At 31.0% G+C, this 21516-nt stretch overlaps 1 protein-coding gene across 4 annotated transcripts in view; it reads right to left on the minus strand.

Annotated features, from left to right (window-relative positions):
* Usp7 (Ubiquitin-specific protease 7) overlaps positions 1-20768 on the minus strand; it is a 36286-nt gene extending 15518 nt beyond the window's left edge. Inside the window, exons 1-8 of one of the 4 annotated variants that reach the window (XM_072542281.1) lie at positions 20159-20768; positions 11793-11977; positions 11428-11682; positions 11223-11373; positions 10894-11162; positions 6006-6180; positions 3559-3897; positions 1409-1587 (exon numbers count right to left, since the gene is read on the minus strand). In XM_072542281.1, the coding sequence (XP_072398382.1) occupies positions 1409-1587; positions 3559-3897; positions 6006-6180; positions 10894-11162; positions 11223-11373; positions 11428-11682; positions 11793-11977; positions 20159-20249 (1644 nt within the window). In that variant the 5' untranslated portion in view covers positions 20250-20768. The other 3 variants (XM_072542276.1, XM_072542288.1, XM_072542285.1) reach the window with 3 other exon arrangements.
* Positions 20769-21516: the final 748 nt, after the last annotated feature.

Genomic DNA, 21516 nt, shown 5'->3' on the forward strand with positions numbered 1-21516 from the left:
TGAGTAAACAAACTTTTGTTCTTAATACAGCTGTACCTACCAATTTTGAGATTAAAAGTATATTCATTTAGCAAATTCCCATCTGTACACATGAGCACATGTTGATATTCGCCCTCTCGTTCGTTAAGAGGCTATTAAATATAATTTATTGCCTTAAGCCAGACGCATTCTCACGTTACAGATCCAAACTTGCCAGTCTGTTTAAATTCAAATTGTAGCATGTTGCTTTTTTATTCAAAATGTTTACTTTGTTGTCTCAGTTAATGAATATTTTATTTTAGCACATTTTCCTTCAATGGAACATTAAATTTTGCTCACAGTGATTAAATTTCAAGAAATTCTTACCCTAATAGTTTCAAAAGTAAATATTTTTAAAAATCATATAATATACCTCAGTACGACCCTGTTTGGCTTTAACGTGCGTTTGTTGACAGGTGGGAATATGTAAAACAAATGTAGTTTAGTAAGTATATTTTTGAAGAGGGCAGTAATTTTATGTCAGGTTTCCAACGAAGGACAATCTTTTGTATTTGAAATCTTGGGCAGCATGTCTATCCAATGGTCTATCATAAAAGTGTCAGTTGTAAATTATTGTTTTAGTGGTGTCTTTGGATAATTGTTGTTAAAAAATATTTCAAGTAATTTGCTTTGATTGTTACTTGGAAACCTATCGTCACATATATAGAGTATTTTATTTTTTATGGCAAGAACTGCATTTCTGTTTTTTTTTTTATGTTGTTGTAAGCAAGGTCTAGCTTGATACAGTAGTTGTTTGGTACCAATCTAGTATGATATGAAGTCTTCTGTGGGGATTACTTTAGTGTCCAAGAAAGGTATGATGTTGCCAGTTTCTATTTCAACAGTAAATTATATCTTATCATTAAAAAGATTAAATATATTTAAGATAGTGTCAATCTGATAGTTTGGTACGGCACAGATAATATCATCGACAACTTTATATAGGAAAGTTGGTGTAAATGGAAGATTAAGGTTTTTTTATTAAATAATGTAAAGCAATGAGTGCCAATATATTACTTATTGGACTACCCATAATAGTTAAAAAGATTTGACGATAAAATGTGCCGTTTAGTGAGAAGTATTTTTAAAAACGAATTTTAGAAAAGTCAAAAAATTCTCTTTAGTTAAAATTGTCTGGAGTGTTATTTGCTACCTTTACTATGCTTACATTTCCAATATACAAGAAGCATAGAAAATGTGAAATGCGATTTTGACAAAACGTCTGCAAACATCTCAAATGTACGAGAAATAAATAACCATAAATGAACACCTGGAAACCAATAAAAGATATATTACATTTGTGAAATTGCTGGATTGTCAACCAGCATCATTTAATTGTAAATTCCACAACCTACTCTAATTAATATTTTTTTGATGGTTCAGTACTTACATCTTGTAATACTTTGGGCATTTCTGAATCCCTTATATACACCAACATGTAGGCATTAGTGCAGTGTTTTACTGTCATATTCATGTCCTCATCATGTCCACCAAAATTGTGCTCAGATGCTTCTTGTTTAGTACATCTTGAAACGACGTCGTCATCGAATTTACACCATTTACCATCACCTAGAATAATTCACCTCAGATTTATTTAACCTTGTAACCACTTATTGGTGAATTAGTCCCAATACTATGTTATCAGCAAATATATCTATCTAGTGGCTAACGTAATGTTGAATAATATTCGTGGCTTAAATATTGGAGAAAACCTATCAAAAGGGATTAAAAAACAGAAGGGAAAATTTCAATACTCATTGAAAAAATTCACGTGTCTTACTACTAAATGCAAAAGATTAATTAAGTATATTGTAATTTAACAATAAAACACTGAAAATTTTTGTTTTCAACACTTCCACAAAATTGATTTTAAATTATTATCACTACAGCTATGCGAACATACAGCTTGTGTGTACAACGAACACACAATAAATAAAATTTTAAATCAAAAACTACATAAGAAAGCCCTGTCTATTTAGGCCGAATCCATCACTTATTGTAATTACTTCATATCCACTGACACATATTATTCTATATCCTTGATATCTAATTTTTCTAAAATATTTCAAAAGGTTATCAAAGGGCAAATCGATACAATCCATTGTTTTGTGCATTAAAAAAAGCAATGGATTAAAGATAACCTACTTGATGTATCTTTGTTAATATGACTTGTCTTTGATACAGTTATACTATTATTCCAGAATTCTAGACAGTAGCTTCTTAGAAATTTTGTTTTTTTTTGTTACTTGGTGAAGAATTCTTCTAATAATTTAATTTTATCTGACTCATTTATATTGACAATTCAGACATCCATTATACATTTTAAAGTAGACGACTTTAAAATGATATTGCCAATATTGTTGAGTTACGTTCCTGGGACGACTTTACTTGTAAGATAGTTCATTTGATTACATGAAATCAACTTTAACTTGAGAATATCCGTCAGAAAAAATCATAGCATGTAATTCGCCTTTAAAAAGACAAACACATGCCACGATGACAGTAAAATTCTCCTGTTAGTGATTCCATAGTAAATTACGAGGGAAAAACCAGGAAAAAACCTCATAATACTATCCCGACGTGGTAAGTATTTGGTCGTGCATTTAGTGTACTTTCAATAAACACCAAATTCTGATTTTATATGTTTGTTATTTAAAAACATAAATGATGCATCCTCTATATGTTACTGACTTACTACTAGTATTTTCCTTTTAATAACTTCCTCTTTTAATATGGTTAACCAGATCCTGCTACATTCTGCCAAAGAATTTGCAACACAATTGGTCTCATTTAGCATAATGAGAGCCGCTTCTTTGATTTTTCTCTTTTTACCACCCGTTTCTTTTAGGACTATATTTGAATCATTCCCTTGAACCCTATGTTCATTATCCCATGCGTTTTTACATATTTGAGATCTATCAAATTCTCTATTTTTAATATAAGATTGATGTTCACTTATTCTAACATTTAATGGCCTTGATGTTTCACCTAAATAAAACTGATCGCATTCACAAGGTATTTTATAAATACATAACGTCAATAAATTACTTTAACCTTTAATTGTGGCTTATTCCCATTTAAATAGTAATTACTTTAAAATAATAACCTTGAAACAAGGAAAAACTAAACCAGTTTTGTTTTGGAGCAGCGTTGTCCATACGCAATGCAATGTTTACCAGAATATTGCACAATATCTTGATTATAATATTGTAAGATTTACATTTACATTTAATGTTTACTTTTGTATTTTTTTACCACTAATATTTCTATATTCAAATTTGTGAAAATTATTTGAGTTGATTTTAGTTTATTCAGTTTTACTTTTGAATTACTAATCCAAGTTTCTAAATGATTAAAGTGATTCTATTGGATTGTGGATGCACTGATGTGATTTTCGTTGACAGCCATCAGCAAATATTGCACTTTCAGTAGTAAGGGCAACAAGTTATTTTAACTTGTGCGATTGGCCGACCTGTAGTAAGACTCGCTTTTTCCCTGATTTGGAAATCATAAAATAAAACAAACAATTTAATCACTTACCTTTCGGATTAATAAAAACAACATAATGTCCCCCGTGATTATCACCGCTATGTACAAGAACTGCATGCAAAGTATAATTGGCAGGGTTGTTGGGATCAGGTTCCTGGAGATAGGAGTCCAACGACAGTTTTTCATAGAATTCGAACCGATCATTGAATTTCACTGAGCTGTCTGTCACAGGATCATACTGAAACCTCATTAGGTGTAGATGCAATACTGGGGGGAATTCTTTGAAGATGACACCTTTCTCGGCATCCTGCAAACCATGCTCTCCTGCATCGTATCTGTTATCACCATCTAAGGTCTCTTTGGCTATGTAGTCTTTAAAGGACTCATCGACTAAAACAATTCACAAATCTATAATCATTTGAAAATTAACGCAATCTGGCTATTGAATAACGAGACTGACTCTACTACAAAAGAAATATGCATGCATCAAACGCCAGTAATCGACAGCTGTAAACAAATGGATATAAATAAGAAAAAATTTAAGAGTCACAATAAGCCACAATAGACCTGTTAGGTCAAATGTAAGGGTGGTAAAGGGCCCACTCATATTGAAGTCACAATAGGACAACGAACTGCTATGAAATGTCATATTAAAACGTATGACAGTGAAATCATCTGGCAAATAGAAACCAGAACAGAGCAAATGCTAACAGTCACAAAACTGGATTTTTCGCGAAGATCCGCAAGAAAGTCGAAGATATTAAGACAAAACGACTTATATGGTATGGCCATGTACAGAGATTGACAGAAGGTAAACCACTAAGCAACTGTTAAATTGGGTACTACCGGGACGCAGAAAATATGGCAGACCAAAAAAAAGTTGAAGAGAAGGTGTGGAAAGGGAAATTAGAGACAGCCACTTAGATGACAACACATGGAGAGATACAGACAAATGGCGACTGGGTATCGAAAAACGTCATAGAACGTTGTAAATCGTTTTATAAGGTAAACAAATTCAACTGCAACTTCAAAATCGCAATCAGCACATCTCTGCGCTTCTGCAGTATTTGACCCAAACTACTCATATGGAAATCATAGAGCAGAAATACCTAGAATCCGGACATTCTTTCATGGAAGTTTATAGCATGCATAGTGCTATTGAAAGGGAAAAAAAGCATGTGTCTGTTAATTCTGTTATGGAGTGGATAAACATAATGAAAAGAGCCAGATCAAACAGAAACAGAAGCTCCGCCAATTCCTACCATCTCAAACACCTGCATTTTCTGATATGTTGGATCTTAAAGATCCCTCAAAACGCACAATTAAAAATTGTCTGAAAGATAAGAATGGTAATCAAGTCTTTGCGATATGAGAAAGCCAATCCAGACAATAAAATTTCACTACAGTTACACAGAGCCCTACATTGTACTGAACGTCCGCGGAAGAGGTCGGACAAATCGTGTGAATGAAATTAAAAGAGTTTACAATCAACTGCTGCTTATTAGTAACCAGGAAAAGATGGATTTAATGAAGTTATGTAAAAAAGAAATTATACCAGAGGAACTACATGGATGGTATGCATCTCTACCAACAGCTAATAATATACCGGATACAATAAGCGAGCCAGCCGATGAGGATAACGAAGAAGAGGAACTTTTTTAATATTCTTTTTTATTATAACTTATTACGATGTATTATGTAATAAATAATTATTACCAAAACTCATTATTGTTGTTTATGCAAAAAACACTAACTGATACTATTGCACAAAATACATAGCACAGTATCTTCAGAGTATTCAGATTAATAAATATAAAAGCAGTCAATACACCTTAAACCAGTTTGTGATAGAAATTTTTAAAAACCTGATTTATAGAGAAGATTTTATCTTTAACTTTAAATATCTCCATACAATAAAATGTTAGTGACTTCTCGCTGGGATATGACTATATGTGTGTAATCCACAGTGAGCACATGTGGCACCAAACTTGATATTGTTTTAACCAATTTTAGACTGCAATTTTATGTCATCTACTAACGCATATGCCAACATAAGGGATCTTTGAGCGAGACAGAATTTCTTCATTCATTTATTTGTTTTTAAAAAATAAATATGTACAACCAAAAATATCACGAGATATTAGTAATAACCAACATATAACCAGAAAAATTTTTAATATGGAAAATAGGAAAAAATATGGTTAATATTTTGTAGGAGTTGATTATAAATATGTTTTGAATAAACATACTGTTTCAGACATAACTTACATTTAAAACTTGAATGAAATTTAACATAAATTGAAAATTGAGGATCACTCACTAAAGCTCAATTTGTTTCTCTTTTCTTGATTTGTGGCAATATAATTTGAGAAAATTATAAATTTAAGATTGATAAATTTTATAGTTTATAGTGTAGCTTTATGTCGTCACTTTCCTGTTAGATAAAAGATATATTTTTTATATAATGGGACCAACAGAACAAGTCACTTGATACTTACTGTTCTTTTTTCCTTTAATATTCAACTGTATATCATAGAAAGTTTCTGATCTAGTACTGGAATAATCAACATTTTTACATCTTATATATGAAATCATTTTTCCTTCAAACAATTTGGGCACAGTTCCTTCTACACAAGTACCCTTCATTTTGCTTTCTAACTTATCTAATAGCACCTGAAAATAAAAGGAAAGGTCAGTCAAAGTTAAGACATAAAACTTTTTTAACTAAAAGTAACACAAAATGTCGAAAATGTCTTGAATACTCACTGAATATCCATCTGTCAAAGTATAATTTCCAAAATGTAGGCACTAAGTTTTTCACTAAAACTTTCATAAAAGTTCAGACAAAGCTAAATGGTTATGATGAAGAATTATCTAATTATGTATGATATTAATGGAATTTAATATTAACGCACATGCAGACAAATTAAAAACGATTCTTGATAATATTCTTTCTTGAGATCTTTGACCGCTATTGAAAAGAAGAAAAAGAATGAAAGACATGCAACACAGATCCTTGTCATAATCATCATCTGTGTTTTGGCTCTAGTTGAGTGTCCATTTGGTCCAATTCTTTGTAGCTTGGTGCCAATTGGCCACACTGATTTTTCAATACAATTCAATACAATAGAGTATGTATGGCAGGGTAGCTTTAATTTGCTCTCGTCAGATGTCCTGCCTACTGTTGCAGTAGGCAGGACGTCTGGCGAGACTTTAACTTTGGCTATTTTATTGTATTTATTGTATAGTCCAAAATTATATTGACGACGCCAAATTTCATTATCATTTATTGGCCCTAAGATTTTTCCCTCGAATATTAATAGTCTGATTTCATTTGTATATTAGAAAGCAATGCCTCAGATCTATATGTTAGGACTGGGTCTAAGGTTCTGTATATCATAATAACTTCTTTGCAAGAATAATTCTTCTGTTTATCTCTTTCAATATTGTTTGTGGTGTTTGCCATGCTTCCCAGGTAAGAGAACTGTTGCACCACTTCAAATTATAGTAGTGTGTGTGATTGAAGATTTTTGGCTATGGAGTCAATGTCTATTTGGCATCTTATCTTTATGGGATTATTTTGTATTTTTTATGTGGAAGCTCTAAAGCAGTGCTCCTTGCTTTCATTCTCGTTTGTTAGGTAGGTATACAATCATAATCCTGCTCTAATTTTACAAAGATAAATAATTAGTGAGAATTAGAATTAATAAATACACAGAGATTCAAGAAACATCAGAAAGAAAATTCGAATGACAAAAGGGAGGTGGCTCTTTTGCCACCTCTCTGGACAGGTGGCAAAATCAAAGAAATGACAGGTTCTAGAAAAATCACAAGAAATATCCTTAAAAACGATAAAGGGGATATTATTACTGAAGGGGAAGGAAAGGTGGCAAAAACACAAAAGATGGCGAAGCTTCTGAACCAGATGATGCACCCATATAATTATTAAAACTCATTAACACACTTAAAACATTTTTGAAAATAATACACAGCAAAATTGTTAAAACTCTTGAATATGAAATTAGTGACACACAATTTTGATTTAGAAATCAATTTTTTTGCGTTTTTACCCCCCTACAAGGGTAGTTTTAGGGGGAAGCCCGGGGGTTGAGGTAGCAAACTTTTTTGCATCTTTTTTTGGGCTCCCAAAATTGATATTCTCTGCAAAATTCAGCATGTTCGTATGATCTCAAATCAGATAGTCGTCAAATCTGACGACTAGACTTTATCATAATAAATAAATAAATTACAATGATTTTATTTATTACAAAAGAATATGCCGATATGCACTTAGGGTACGGGAAATGTATTGTAACGTTATGGCAGCGGCACATGGATATGCAGAAAAAATTCCAAATAGAAGACATCCTGCTCCCAAATATTTTACAGTTATTCATCAGAGAATTAGGAAAATAAAATTGGTAATTCCTAAAAATTATAAAACTAGAAGACATGCATAGTAGAAAGATTGGTCACAGTGTATCTCTAATATTCTCAAATCTGTGTGGAACATTTTGCCTAAGAAAAACTTTTTCATTTTACAAAAGTCCAAGGCTATGAATTACAGTGACTTTTATCACCGTGTACATCTTTATAAAAGATTTTAAAAAGAACTTTTAATATGAATAATGCGCATAATGCTTCCTATTGTATTGAGAATCCTCCGTCATGTTATATAAAAAAAATAAATATCGGGAAAGATTCAGCATAAATGTATGAATACATAAACCTGCTAAAAATGTTGATGAAAAGTGTAAACACAGCTTGTAGGCTGACAAACTGAATGCAACTACAAGTTATGTTGACATTACTGACTGTTGACATGTACACTATATCATGCCCAAACATTCCAGTGTAGTTGGAGCCGTTACGATAGAGTTGACAGACAAAGAGAACCGTCATCGCTCTTCATAAGTGTGGAATAAAATGTGCTCATACTTTTGATTTACTAAAACCATTAAATATTAGGTGTGCGTGTTTTGGTGTATTGTACTGTTAAATTGTTTGGGGGAAGGGGGAATAAATGACCGTAAAAGATCCGGCCGACCTTGCGTGGCTTGTCCGCCACAGATTAATAACGCTGTTAAGTCAAAAATTAACAAAAACCCTGTCCGAAAACAAAAAATTATTGCTTGGGAAATGGATATTGCGCTGAAAACCATGAGTTACATTATCAAACAAAATGGGGACTTGGGATTTTCAATCTTTAAACAAGACAATGCCTTATCGTAGCATTAAAACAAAATAGGAGAAAAATCAAGACACCTGTTCTTGTTGTACGGTAAAGCATGTTACAAAAAAATCTTTACAGATATAAAAATTTTAGTCTGGAGAATACTTTCAATACGCAAAATGATATAGTTTATTGTACGGACATTCAAGGAAGTCCGCAAACTGGTCAAACGAGAACATTTTCCTGCTTCAGAAAGTTTGGTGGGGAGTGTCCTATGATGATGACACATCTTAACGTTTTTGTCGAAAGGCCCTGTATTCAGGCAAATAGCGGCCATTTTAAATAAATTTCTTATAGTTTGTAGTTCATTATAATCAGTAATAAATTGTGCAAAAAATTTTCAAATCAATTCAGTAGTTTAAATTGTTTTAGTTAAATACCTTGTGTCAATATTTATGGCAAGACTAGGTAGGTGTTTTTAGTGATAAACTACTTGAGCCTGTAGAATTGCCCAATGATTTAAATGGATCAGGATATCACAATTTTTTACAAAAAACTTTACCAGATTTATTGGATATTCTGCAAAACTTGTGGTTTATACATGATAGTTGTATGGTCCATTATAATAAAATTGTTCATACTTTTTTGGATAGTAATTTTCATGAGTAGTGATTTCCCAATTGTAGAGTGGGGATTTTAGAGCCAAAGATGATGATGATCAGGGAATTTTTGCAAGAATTTGAATTTACTTTTATGAATGTGAATAAATTCGTGCATAGAAAATAGAATCATCTGTTGTTGACAAAAATATAAGATGATTAAATATCTATAAGGACAATTTGGCAAGAATGTCATTGTTTAAATGTATTCATATTTCTCATAAATAAGTCATGGATTTAACTGTTACTTGATGTACGTTTATTTTATTCAAAAATAAAACACTGAATACTTCTGTTTTCAACACATTCACAGAAAGTGGAAGTGGGGGGTTATTATTACATGACCTTGCCGTTATCGGAGAATACTTTCTGAATAATGCCCAAGCCAACAAAAAACTCTCTGTTAACTTTGAAAACAGACTGCTCACTCATAACTCAACACCTACAAAGAAGGGCAGCAAAACTGAAAACGAGAAATAATATCGTCCAAAAGCTATGTGGCACTACATGGTGGCTGAATATGCTTCCCCGGTATGGCTCAATAGCAAACACACGAAGATTATTGACACCCAATTAAACCAGACAATGTGAATGATCTCAGGTACAATTAGATCCACACGGAACTATTGGCTTCCCATTCTGAGTCACATTGCACCGCCAAAACTGCAAAGAAGTCATTCTCCTCTCAGAGAATATCAAAAATATGAGGCTAACCATCAGCTACCCATCCACCATGATAAGCTTGATATCGAAATAAACAGATTGCGCTCCAGATATCCTCCATTGCTAAGATCCAAATCCTTACATCAAGAACAATTCAACCTCACCAATGCCTGGAGAAGACAATGGGAGAGCAACTCACCACAGGAAGCACCAAATGGCCTGTATCGATCAGAAACCGCCAGGCTTTGAACTGACCCGCAATACATGGACAACCCTAAACAGAATAAGAACAAGTAGCGGTAGATGTGCTGACAGCCTATATAGATGGGGAAAAGCCCTTACTCCTGACTGTGACTGTGCAACGACAGACCGTCCGTCACATTGTTGAAGAATGCCCCCAAAAGCGATTCCCTGGAGTTTTCGATGAGTTCCTGAATGCAACCAAACATGTTTTACATTATATTAATAATACATTAGATGTTCGTTTGTAATACTCCATGTAACGTTTTATATTGATTTTTAATTATGTGTTCTTATTGTATGCCATACAATAAATTAATAAATAAAATCACTACAGCTGTTTCGAAACTCTGTCTAAACAGCTGTAGTGATAATAAATTGTAATAAATTTGGTGGAAGTGTTGAAAACAAAAGTTTCCAGTGTTTATTATTAAATATTTCTTATAACTTAGTGCCTACAATTTTGAAACTATACCAAGATCCATAAGACCTCAGCACTTAAACACTTTCTTTTTCAAGTGCTATCAATGCTATAAAGGTAATCATAATAATTTTAACTCTCTGAGCTACTGTTCAGAACAGTTGGATAGATTTTGCACTCAACAAGTTACAGTACATTCTCATTACATTAAAAAATATAACCTAACCTACCCTTAAAAATTCCTGAACATCATGTTGCATAAAAGAGTCCAAAGTTTCCCAGCCAAAACTTTTTGTAAGCTTCTTAGTACCTACAGGTTTATCACAGAACTGTAGTTCATGGAAAACCCTTTGTAATGCTAAAGCTACTGATTTTGTGGAATCATCAGATTCTGTGGGCATTTTATAGACAGCCTTTCTCAGCTGATTGGTAAAGTAGAGAGTTTGTAGTAAGGAATTCATGTAACAAGTTGCACCTTGGTTTTTCAAACCAACATATCCTAAAATATAAATTGTTAAAAAAAGAATATTTTGGGTCACAGAATATAATTTTCACTTACCCGTGTGCTTTTTACTATCCCAGGAAACTCCATGAGGTGCATCTGCTACAACCTGAACTTCCAATGTAATTGCATCATCTTTTATGAAGCCTTTCTCTGGATCCAACACATCATTCCATGACATAAAATGTGAAAATCCCCAATCATTTTCCTAAATAATATAAGTATTAATATAGTAAACAAAGCTGATTATTTGTTCACAAACCTTTGAATAGAACAAATGCTGAATTTTCCTAGTAAAATTCTCTATTTCTGGTTTAACTGAAAGCATTCTTAACTCTGCAACTGCATAACATGACCAAGAACTGGATTCACTTTCTCCATTACACTGCAAGAAGAAACCCAAGGATCTCTGAGCTGGCCTATCAGACCTAGCATCTTGAGAATGACTGTTACGAGGCATTACCATTATCTTCCAGGGTAGATTTCTCACAAAACACGGAGGAGAGAGTACAGAGTCCTAAAAGCATATAATAGTTATTGACTTACATAGATTTTCTGTGTCATATCAAAATAAAAATCTAGATAAAATGGCCACCTCATGTTTAATAATATTAATACAAACTTTACCTTGAGCTTACTAAAATTGTGTACAGTAAACTTGAATGTTGCATCAGAACGAGCTTCATCTTCTTCCATTTCTGTATCTTGCACAACTGCATTTGGATCAGGCTGAGGACCAACTAAAACTTCTCCATTCTGAGTCTGATCCATGTCTGCCCCAGCGGTATCTGTGATGTATTCCATAGTAGTCACTACAACATAGAATAAGATATATTAACAAAAAATTTTAAACAGACTAATTATATAATACGAATTAAAGATACATGTATAATAAAAGAAGATAATGTAGAAGATACAGTTCATCCGCTGGATGTTTGCACAAGTATGACATTATTTGTGAATTATTTTTTATATTTTGTCTCCTTCCTATGCAGAAACTAAATTGATCAAGCCAACAATTAATGACGAATAATATAATATTTATTCTAACCTCTAAATTGACATTTAGTTACTTCAATATTGCTAAAACCACATCAACAGAGAGTGATATGAAATATTTTTTAAGTTTTTATTTTTAGAGTATGCCTGGTAAATCAATGAATTCTCAAGCACAACAATGTGCGTTAAATGTGTAAAAAGGAGTATTTTGAATAAGAAAAAAAAAGGAGGGTATTTTTAGCCATTTTCATCTATTCAACAGGTAACATACTGAAATGTATGTTCATTTTAACAAAATAAATATCTTTGAATGCTTCTTTACATATTCTTGCTACATTAAAAATATCATAAAGGTCAGTATGTACATTTATAAAAAGAAAAGAAAATAATCATGTTCTTTTAAAGGCAGTCATTTGTAGACCTCATATGAAAAACAAGATACCCCATCTATTTGAGAGATCAAAACTGGCAGTTGAGAATACAGTATACAACATGTACCAATTTCTCCAATCTGAATTTGATAATAAACCAGAAACTACTTTTTAATCTCAATACTTCATATAAATGTATGTTGTAAAAAAGATTGATAAATGTGGTTTAAGGAAATTTGTACTGAATACATTGATTGATATTGTCAATTTTCTTGTGAGTTTTTTAATTTGAAATAATTGAATAGTTTTATGAAAACAAAGTGTTTATTTTCGTTACATTGAACTAGGTAGAACAATGTGATTTATTCTGTACTTATCTGTTTTTTTTTTTTTAGAGAAACGTGTTACTCTGCAAAGTATAAGTAATTAAGGGATAAAAAGATGCTCTTTTGTCAAAACATCTGTTAGTATTGTAGTGCACCAGTATTGCTGCTTTAAGAGCCCAGTTCCTTCATAAATATATGGAAAATATTAATAGTGTGCATCCCAGAGACCTTGTTTTTTGGATGAAATGTGGATTTCTTCAAAGGGAAATAAAACAATTTCCTGGCAAGACAACAGTGTTAAAAGTATACATAAACCAGAAATATGGTAAATATTTTACAATAATTGTTCACATTGGTTCTTCAAAAGAATTTGATACTGGAGCAAGTTTATTATTTTGCTCAAAATCTAAAGTAGCTGATTATCATGGGGAAATAAACAATGAAATTTTCACTAAATAAATAAGTGAACAATTAATTCCCAATTATTTGTGATGGATAATGCTCCATATCACATGAATTTTTTCATGTTTCAGATAGAATGGAAATTATTACCTGGTTGACAACAAACAAGATCAAGTTATGACAACACTCACAAAACATGAATTATTACAAATTGCAAAAATGAGCAGAAAAGTGAATGCATATATAAAATTGATGAGCTACTAACAGAATACAGCCATGAAGTGTTGAGACTACCTCCTTATCAAACCAAAAACTAGATGATCGATAGTAAGATCAATGATATAGATTTTAATTTTTCATAATTGTCACTCCATAATATTTACAAAGAAACTCAACAAAATTGATTTTAAATACAGAAGAAGGGTTCACAGTTGCCCCAAGGTAACATATATTTGACATATTGGTGTTATTACCACACTCTCATTTGTCAATCATATTCACACGATATTTTCTAGAGCTATAAGTATGCTTGGGTTTATTAAGAGAAATACATCAGACTTTAAAAGTATTAGCTATTTGATTACTATTCTGTAGTCTTGTTAGACCCCTATTAGAATAGATTGTTCTTCAGTCTGGAGCCACTATTATACCAGTCATATTCACAGAATTGGGCAAGTACAGAGATGGTTTCTGGAGTACCTAATATATAAATCAACCTAGCCCCATTATACTAGTCATATTCACAGAATTGAGCAAGTGCAGACAAGGTTTCTGGAGTACCTATCATATAAATCAACTACTCTAAAAATTAATGTGTATTCTTATGATTTTGCGTAATTGCAAGAGACATTCTCAGTACCAACAGTAAAGGTGTGAGGAGCTAAAATTATTTTTTTAAATCATTAATTGTATGATTAACTGCCATTCATTGATTTCTAAAAAGTTCCTATTAGGAACACAATACACATAAGAAGCATATAAACTTTCATCAGCCCTTTAGGTGGACCAATGGTGGTTTTAATTCACACATGTCTAGAGTACCACATAATGAAAATCTTCATGCAGATAATATTAAATTTTTGTCATACCTTTCAGCAAGTTTATAAATGTGTTGAAACTACATGTACCCTGAGTTCCTTAGCATTGTGAGTTGTTTTAAGCTAAATTTTAGATTTTACTTTGTATCTACGACATTTGCTTAGGTTAACTATTTGTAACCAGTGATGGCATTTTTGTGCTAAACAAATGAACAGTTGAATGAATTAGTATTGCTATTGAGGTTGTAAATTATTATAATTGTATCTAAAAGTGGGCTAGACCTGTTGATCAATAAATAAATCACTCTGAATTAATTGGGAATTAATGAATTAATTGGGAATTAAACTAAGTCATAAATTTGGGAAAAATGTGTGAGACAACTCATGAAATTATTATAAAGTGGTATATCAGAGAAAAAAATATGGTTGACATTAACATTCAACCAATCATAATATACACTGGTAATATGACAGTGAAGAAATCTTTATTTATGATTATATCTGATACTTAAATAAATATTTAAAATACATTTTTTTACTCAGCTGAAAAGTTTTCTATTTTTCGATTTATTATACAAAGGTTTCTTTCTTTGAATTCTGTCATGATAATTTTTGTATGTACATTTTTTTTTCAATTCAGTTTAATAACATGTGTAACCTGCATCTAGTCTTATTATGTTTATTACAGTTTTAGTCATTTTTTATGAATAATACCTTTTATGAGGCTCAAAGCTCTTCTATCTTGAATTGAACAATCTCCTCAACAGTAGTAAAAACAAAGTCTAGTTTAATTGCTTGTATGCAATTAAATACTTATATTTCTGATTACTATGGTTTAAATATTTATTTACTGTAGATGTTATTGCACAACCTGTAGGTTTCCAAAAATTGGAAAATCATGTTCATAAATGTATATATACCCAGTAACCATGGGTAACACACTAAAATTTTGGGTGTTGATACATCAACACCGGTGCAGCTTATTTTATCAACTCAGTGTGTCAACACTATTGTGTCATATAACACAGTAAGCCATTGACACTACTTGGAAGTTTGAAACCTTCCCTTATGTGTATGTCGTCAATAGAGAACTATTGCAAACACAGATTTTATTCTTTTATTTCGACGAATGACATTAAATATTTTTGTATATATAAAAACAATCTATACACTATAAATTGTATTTGTTACCTATTATAGGATCCTATAATAAAAATTAAAATAAGATCATTGAAAAGAGTAAAATGTTGAATTTAATTATTTTCTCATTTAAAGAATAGGTACCATAACCCATAATACTCGTCGTACAATATGAAAGTGCAATTATTAGAAGTAGCTATTTTAGGAGTTGTTAAATACTTTTGCATATTATGGGTGTATAAAATAGGGAATTTATGGACAATGGATTATTAGGAAATAGTGGATATCCAGTTATCAACTACCATTATAGAATCTTCAGATAGCAGTTCTAAGTGCTGTATAATCTATTACAAATTGCTTCAAGAATTGTGAATGACAGAGGTTTTGGTATTTTAAAGAGATTTACCATTTTAACATGTGGAATGAGATGTGAGTTACCTTTTGTTCAAAGAATAATACTTAACAGGAGTTCATTGTAGTTAATAGAGAAAACATGGAAATACTGGCAACTGAGGGTGTTGTTGATATTTAAGTGTAATACTTTTGATTAAAAACTTTTCATTTATAAATACTAATCTATAAGCCATTAGAATTTCAAAAATTAAACCTTTGTTTTGTTGTGTTAACTTTTTTATATTGTTAATCCTTTATGTTGGATATCTATTAAATGGAATACCTATGAAATATGAAGCATGATATTTGTGCATAAAAATTTATTGAAATTAGATACACCTTATATATCTGTAATGCAAATGACAAATATATTAAATTTAATAAATGAGTTACAAACATATTCTATGTCCGATCTGTGATTATTAAACACTTTAAAATTATTTAGTAATTACTTATATTAATTTATTTTTACAAACTTTTGTAATATCTCAAGCTTCAATAAAAATGTTCTGTTTAAAATTGATTTGGGTCAAAACATTAATAATCTATATCTGAGTATAAACTTTTATTTGGGATCAATTCAAGTGAGTGGCCCATAAAAAATTATCTAAATAAAGAGACTGGTTATATCCTTACAAAAGACAATATTTTGCTAAACCATGGAAGAAAAAGGGCCAGATATTGTAAAAACAGATGAAGATGTAACATCTGTTTTGTATTTACTTAATATTTGTGCAAGACTCTAACAGAGTTGATCTTTTCACAAATAAAACCTGTTTGAGAACAAAGGACACAAAGCAAAGGAACACACTGTCTCTTTTTGTTGTAACTTGTATCAAATCGCACTTTGCACTATTGCAGTGAATTGCATTTCTCGGGACCACTCAGGGTGTTACAACAGTGTTACTGTATCATGACACTTTATTGGTGTGGTTTTAATACACTTGATGCACCATAAAGTATCAGCACAAAAGTGTCTGTCATATCACACAGTGTTACACATGACTAATACCCACTTTTCAAAATGCAAAAAATAAAATAAAAGAGAAGTATAAAACATCTGTTGTAATATTAGCCATATCCTCCATTTTCTAATTCTTATAATAATTCTTATAACTGATGTATGTTTGGCTCACATGTTTTGGTTTATTCTCTATAATAGGAATGATGACAATGCATATACTTAAATATCTCCAAAACTTTTCATATATTTAAAAACTTAAACTGGGAGTAAAAAGGCACTAACATTTGTGTGATTATTAAATGACCTAAGATATGCAGATTATATAGTATTAATAGCCAAAAGCATTAAAAATTACATCAATTGATTAAAGATCTAGTTAAACAAGGTACAAGTGTAGTGCTTAAAATGAACTATAATACAATAAAGTTGATGAAAAGTACACAAGAAGATTATAACTATTAGAATAGGACAATAGATAATAGCAGGCTAACCAGACTATATTTGAGACAACTATTCAAAATAAAGACAAAAATCAGACTACAGAAATAAAAAGAAGGTCAAGGCTTGCTTGGATGGCATTTGGTAAATTGGATTTTAAAAACACAAAAACAAACAACAATACATATGTTTTTAAGCAAACTGTACTTCTGGTTGTTACTTATGAATTCCAAGTATAAATTTTTATAAAAACAAATTTTGATACAAAGACAAGACAAAGAGCTATGAAAAGGCAATTGCTAAGTATAAAAAGGCAATTTTCATGACACATCAGAAGATGAAAAGTAGAATAATCTAATATACAGTGGAGTACTTGGGAAAACAGGCAGACCACAAATGTAATAATGGCAGATGACCTAACAAATTTCACAATAAGGTGGATGAATATAGTAACAGAATGGAAGAAATTGGTTTGTGTAGTGTCCAATAATGGGTGAATCAAACTGATAGATAGACAGATAGATATATTGTAAATACAATTGTATATAACAGAACAGAATAAAGATTATTCACAATGAATATAAAATGATTCTCTTTATTTTTGAGGATAATAATTGCAAAAAATAGGGCAATTTAAACTAGTTTAGCCCATTCCAGTAGATATCAAGACATTCTAGCAGTAAATGATAGATAAAATTTAACCTTAAACATAAAGAGAAGACTTAGTTACATTTTTCATACCATTAGAAATAACTGGATTGAGCTTTAAAGCGATATCCAAAAAAAGACTAATTTATTACAGAACATTATACTATAAAAGTATAAAAGTACAATGTGCATGAACCAAGATTAAGCCTGATAAAAACATATATTATAAATATTTTTAAAAAACATTATAACATCTGCAACAAAAAGATCAACATGAAGATTACTTTTTGTTCCATTAAGTAAATAAACAACATTTGCATTGAATGTTATGTTTATTATTAACAAGTATTAGTAAAAATACATAAAAACACAAATAAAAAAGATGCTAATAATTCCATTAATAATGTTATTGGGAATGCTTTTACAAATACATAGAGATAATATATAAACATAAATACATATTAACATCATTTCTAGTATTTCATATGAAAAAATTCTTATATTTTAAGAACAAATAACTGACATTGAAATTTATTTAAAATGTTCCAGAAACATTAAAAATTTTAAAAATTAAACTCATTTTGTTGATCATATCGTTTTACCACAGTTTTAAAAATTTTTTAATAACATGAGACATACATTCTAAAAATCTGATAATAATTTAACTAAAATGACTCTGGTGCTACAAAAAATAGAATGTACTCAAAGAATAGAAACATTAAATTTTATCATTATATCTTTTAAAAATCTTTCCAGATAAATTATCTTCTCTGGAAACTTATAAAACTTATGTATACAACAGTCACAGATCTAATTACAAACAAATAATACCAAAAAGGTTCCATATAAAAATTAATCAATTGATGAAAATTACAGAAGATAATAAAAAATCAACAAGCATTAAAAAATGTTTTGTTCTGTAAATATCTCAATAAGCCATTATTACTTTCCACCAAATTAAAGAATGGTATGAACAACAAAGGACAAACAAAGGAGAGAAAAATACAATATCAAAATATAAATAAAATATGGCAAATATCAATAAAAATATGGCAAAAACTGGTCCATACGAAAAGTATTCCAACAGTGGAAATATGTGACATAAACAATAGGAAAGCATTCTAATTAGATGAATTTAAGAACCATCATTTCATCAGGAGACTATCAATGTGACATCCATAGTAAACAAACAACCATCAAATAAGAATACCATTTATGATAATGAAAACAAAAGATACTGCAGTAAGCCTTTCTGAAAATCTGGATTAACAGATTACCAGATTAAAAGGTAGTATAATGAACTCCTGTTTTACTGTTCAGAGCATAAGCATTTTATTATTTTTTTAAAAATTAACATAATAATGGAAAATGATATTGTATTAGACAATTCTTGATCTGTACATCTGCACATATTAAAACTGATTAATTTTTTGAATGAACAGCAGATAAGTGTAAGTAGACATATTAAAACAAGAACATTTTCTGGGTATTTCATTTGCTCTAGGTATGTAATCAAAATATGCAACTTAGGTCCCAAATCTACCAAAAATTGAAAAAACAGCAATGTGAGAAAACAGATAAGGAAAAGAATAATATAGCCTTAAAAGTTTTGAAATTTTGCCAGATTTATGAAAAACAATGGGGGATATTTATAGGATTTCTGTTTATATCTGTATTTTATTGCTACTTTTATACTATATGTCATTATGTTAGAAACAATACATATAGGTATACTTTGAATATAAACTAATAAAATCAACTAATGTTATTGAATCAATTCTAACTATTTTCTAGGACTCTGTATAAGAAGTGGGAATGTCCTTACATGTCATGTTCAGTCTATATATTTTGGTCAATATTATGTGTCCAAGGATCACTGCACCTTAATCACTTTATTCGATTATGGGTTTAAGCATTGGAAATTAAACTGGGATTTGTATAATAAAAAACCAAGATTATGGGACATCCTCAACTTGATCTTTCTCCTTCATATTTGCTTACCTCAGATTAATGAAAATGCAAAATAACTTCAATTTCAGAACCTTGAAAACCGACAGAGACTTCAATTTAGGACATTTGGCCGCACAGCCGACTAATTTCACTTAGTACCTTATAGTAAAAATTGTAAAAATCTGCAGAAAAGGTTGGCCATGACTCCACCAAATGTGATACGAAGTTTTGGTTGAAAACCTTTTTGTCATGTGTCAGATGTAAAATGGAACTGTCATGGCTGCCGGGACATTTAAAATAACAACTTTTTTGAGTAAAAACTTACCTTCTTGAGTTTCCATGTCCTCAACTTCATTGACGTTAGTATTCTGGGAATTGTCTTCGTTCCGGCGATAGTGACCTGTCACGTGGTTCATTATTGGGGGTGGCGATAAAAGGGGCACAGTTTTATCTCTGCCAACAGAGCCGAATACGATTTTACTTTTCTTTGTATGTAGAAAACCTTCTTTGTCTGCCACAACACCACGATGAAGGGAGTTATTGTTATTTGGAGTATTTTGGGAATTATTTTTAGTGCCGGACACAGTAGTCAATTTGACAAAGTGCTTACTCGCGATGCGCCCAATGTCTGCTATTTTGTAAACCCTCTGAACGAGGGAACCGCACAAGGAACATATATACGACTATATTTTTCGACTGCTACAAATTATTTTGTTTATTTTGAGCCCATTGGCTTTGTTAAATGATGTTTTACCGCAATGCCGACACTACACTTTTCACATAAGAAAATAAACAAAATGGAGGTATTTTCTACAGTCTTGCGCACAGATTTGAGATTTAGACAGAAATTTCTTCTAGTTGTCAACGAAATTTTATACCATCTAGTACCTAAAAGTTGAAGTTTTAAAACTGTAAATCAGTTTACTATGTACTAACGTCAAACCCTTTTGTCACATTCGTGTACAGGACCGTACTTTGGCCTAATTATAAAAAATTAACAATATTCCTCCATTATGGTGAACGTTATGCAAATCCACTCTAATACGTAAATTGTACGTTTACATATATTTCAATTTTGTACTTCATCTCATCTTTACAACTCTTCAAGAGCAAATGTTATCCTTATGTTATGTACCAAACTCTCTGTCTTCTCCTCTCCAGTTCTTTAGATGTAGGTACCAATTTAATTGCGAGTGCGAGAGATATGGTACGGAAACAAGTCCATCAGCCACAGAAAACAGAATGCTTTATTTACGCTTAAAGATTTTTTTTCATATTCGCCATGTTAAGGATGTACGGCGGTGCGTGGTGAGTTGTCTACGAACTAGATTAAAGCCTTGATACTATTTTGGGTTATTCAATAACAAGATACAGTCTGTCCCAAACCCTTCTTTCAGTGCGTCACTAATTTTGACATAATATAGGATTTTAAGAATGTCGAGAATTATTGCATGACATTTTAGTTAAATTTGACAGTTGCAGGATGGTAATCTGTCTTTTTCTAATTGAAAATAATTTAATAATTTTAACATTAGTCTTTGTTCTTTTTCGATATATCTCGGCATATTTAAAATATTTTTATGACAATAAATACAAAATTAAATTTTCTCTGTAAAATGTCTGATAATACTAACCTGGAATGACAATTATCATTTTATCAGTTGACATTGTGAAAGTACTGTC

Source organism: Diabrotica undecimpunctata, chromosome 1 (assembly GCF_040954645.1).
Source record: "Diabrotica undecimpunctata isolate CICGRU chromosome 1, icDiaUnde3, whole genome shotgun sequence".
In the NCBI taxonomy this organism is placed as follows: domain Eukaryota; kingdom Metazoa; phylum Arthropoda; class Insecta; order Coleoptera; family Chrysomelidae; genus Diabrotica; species Diabrotica undecimpunctata.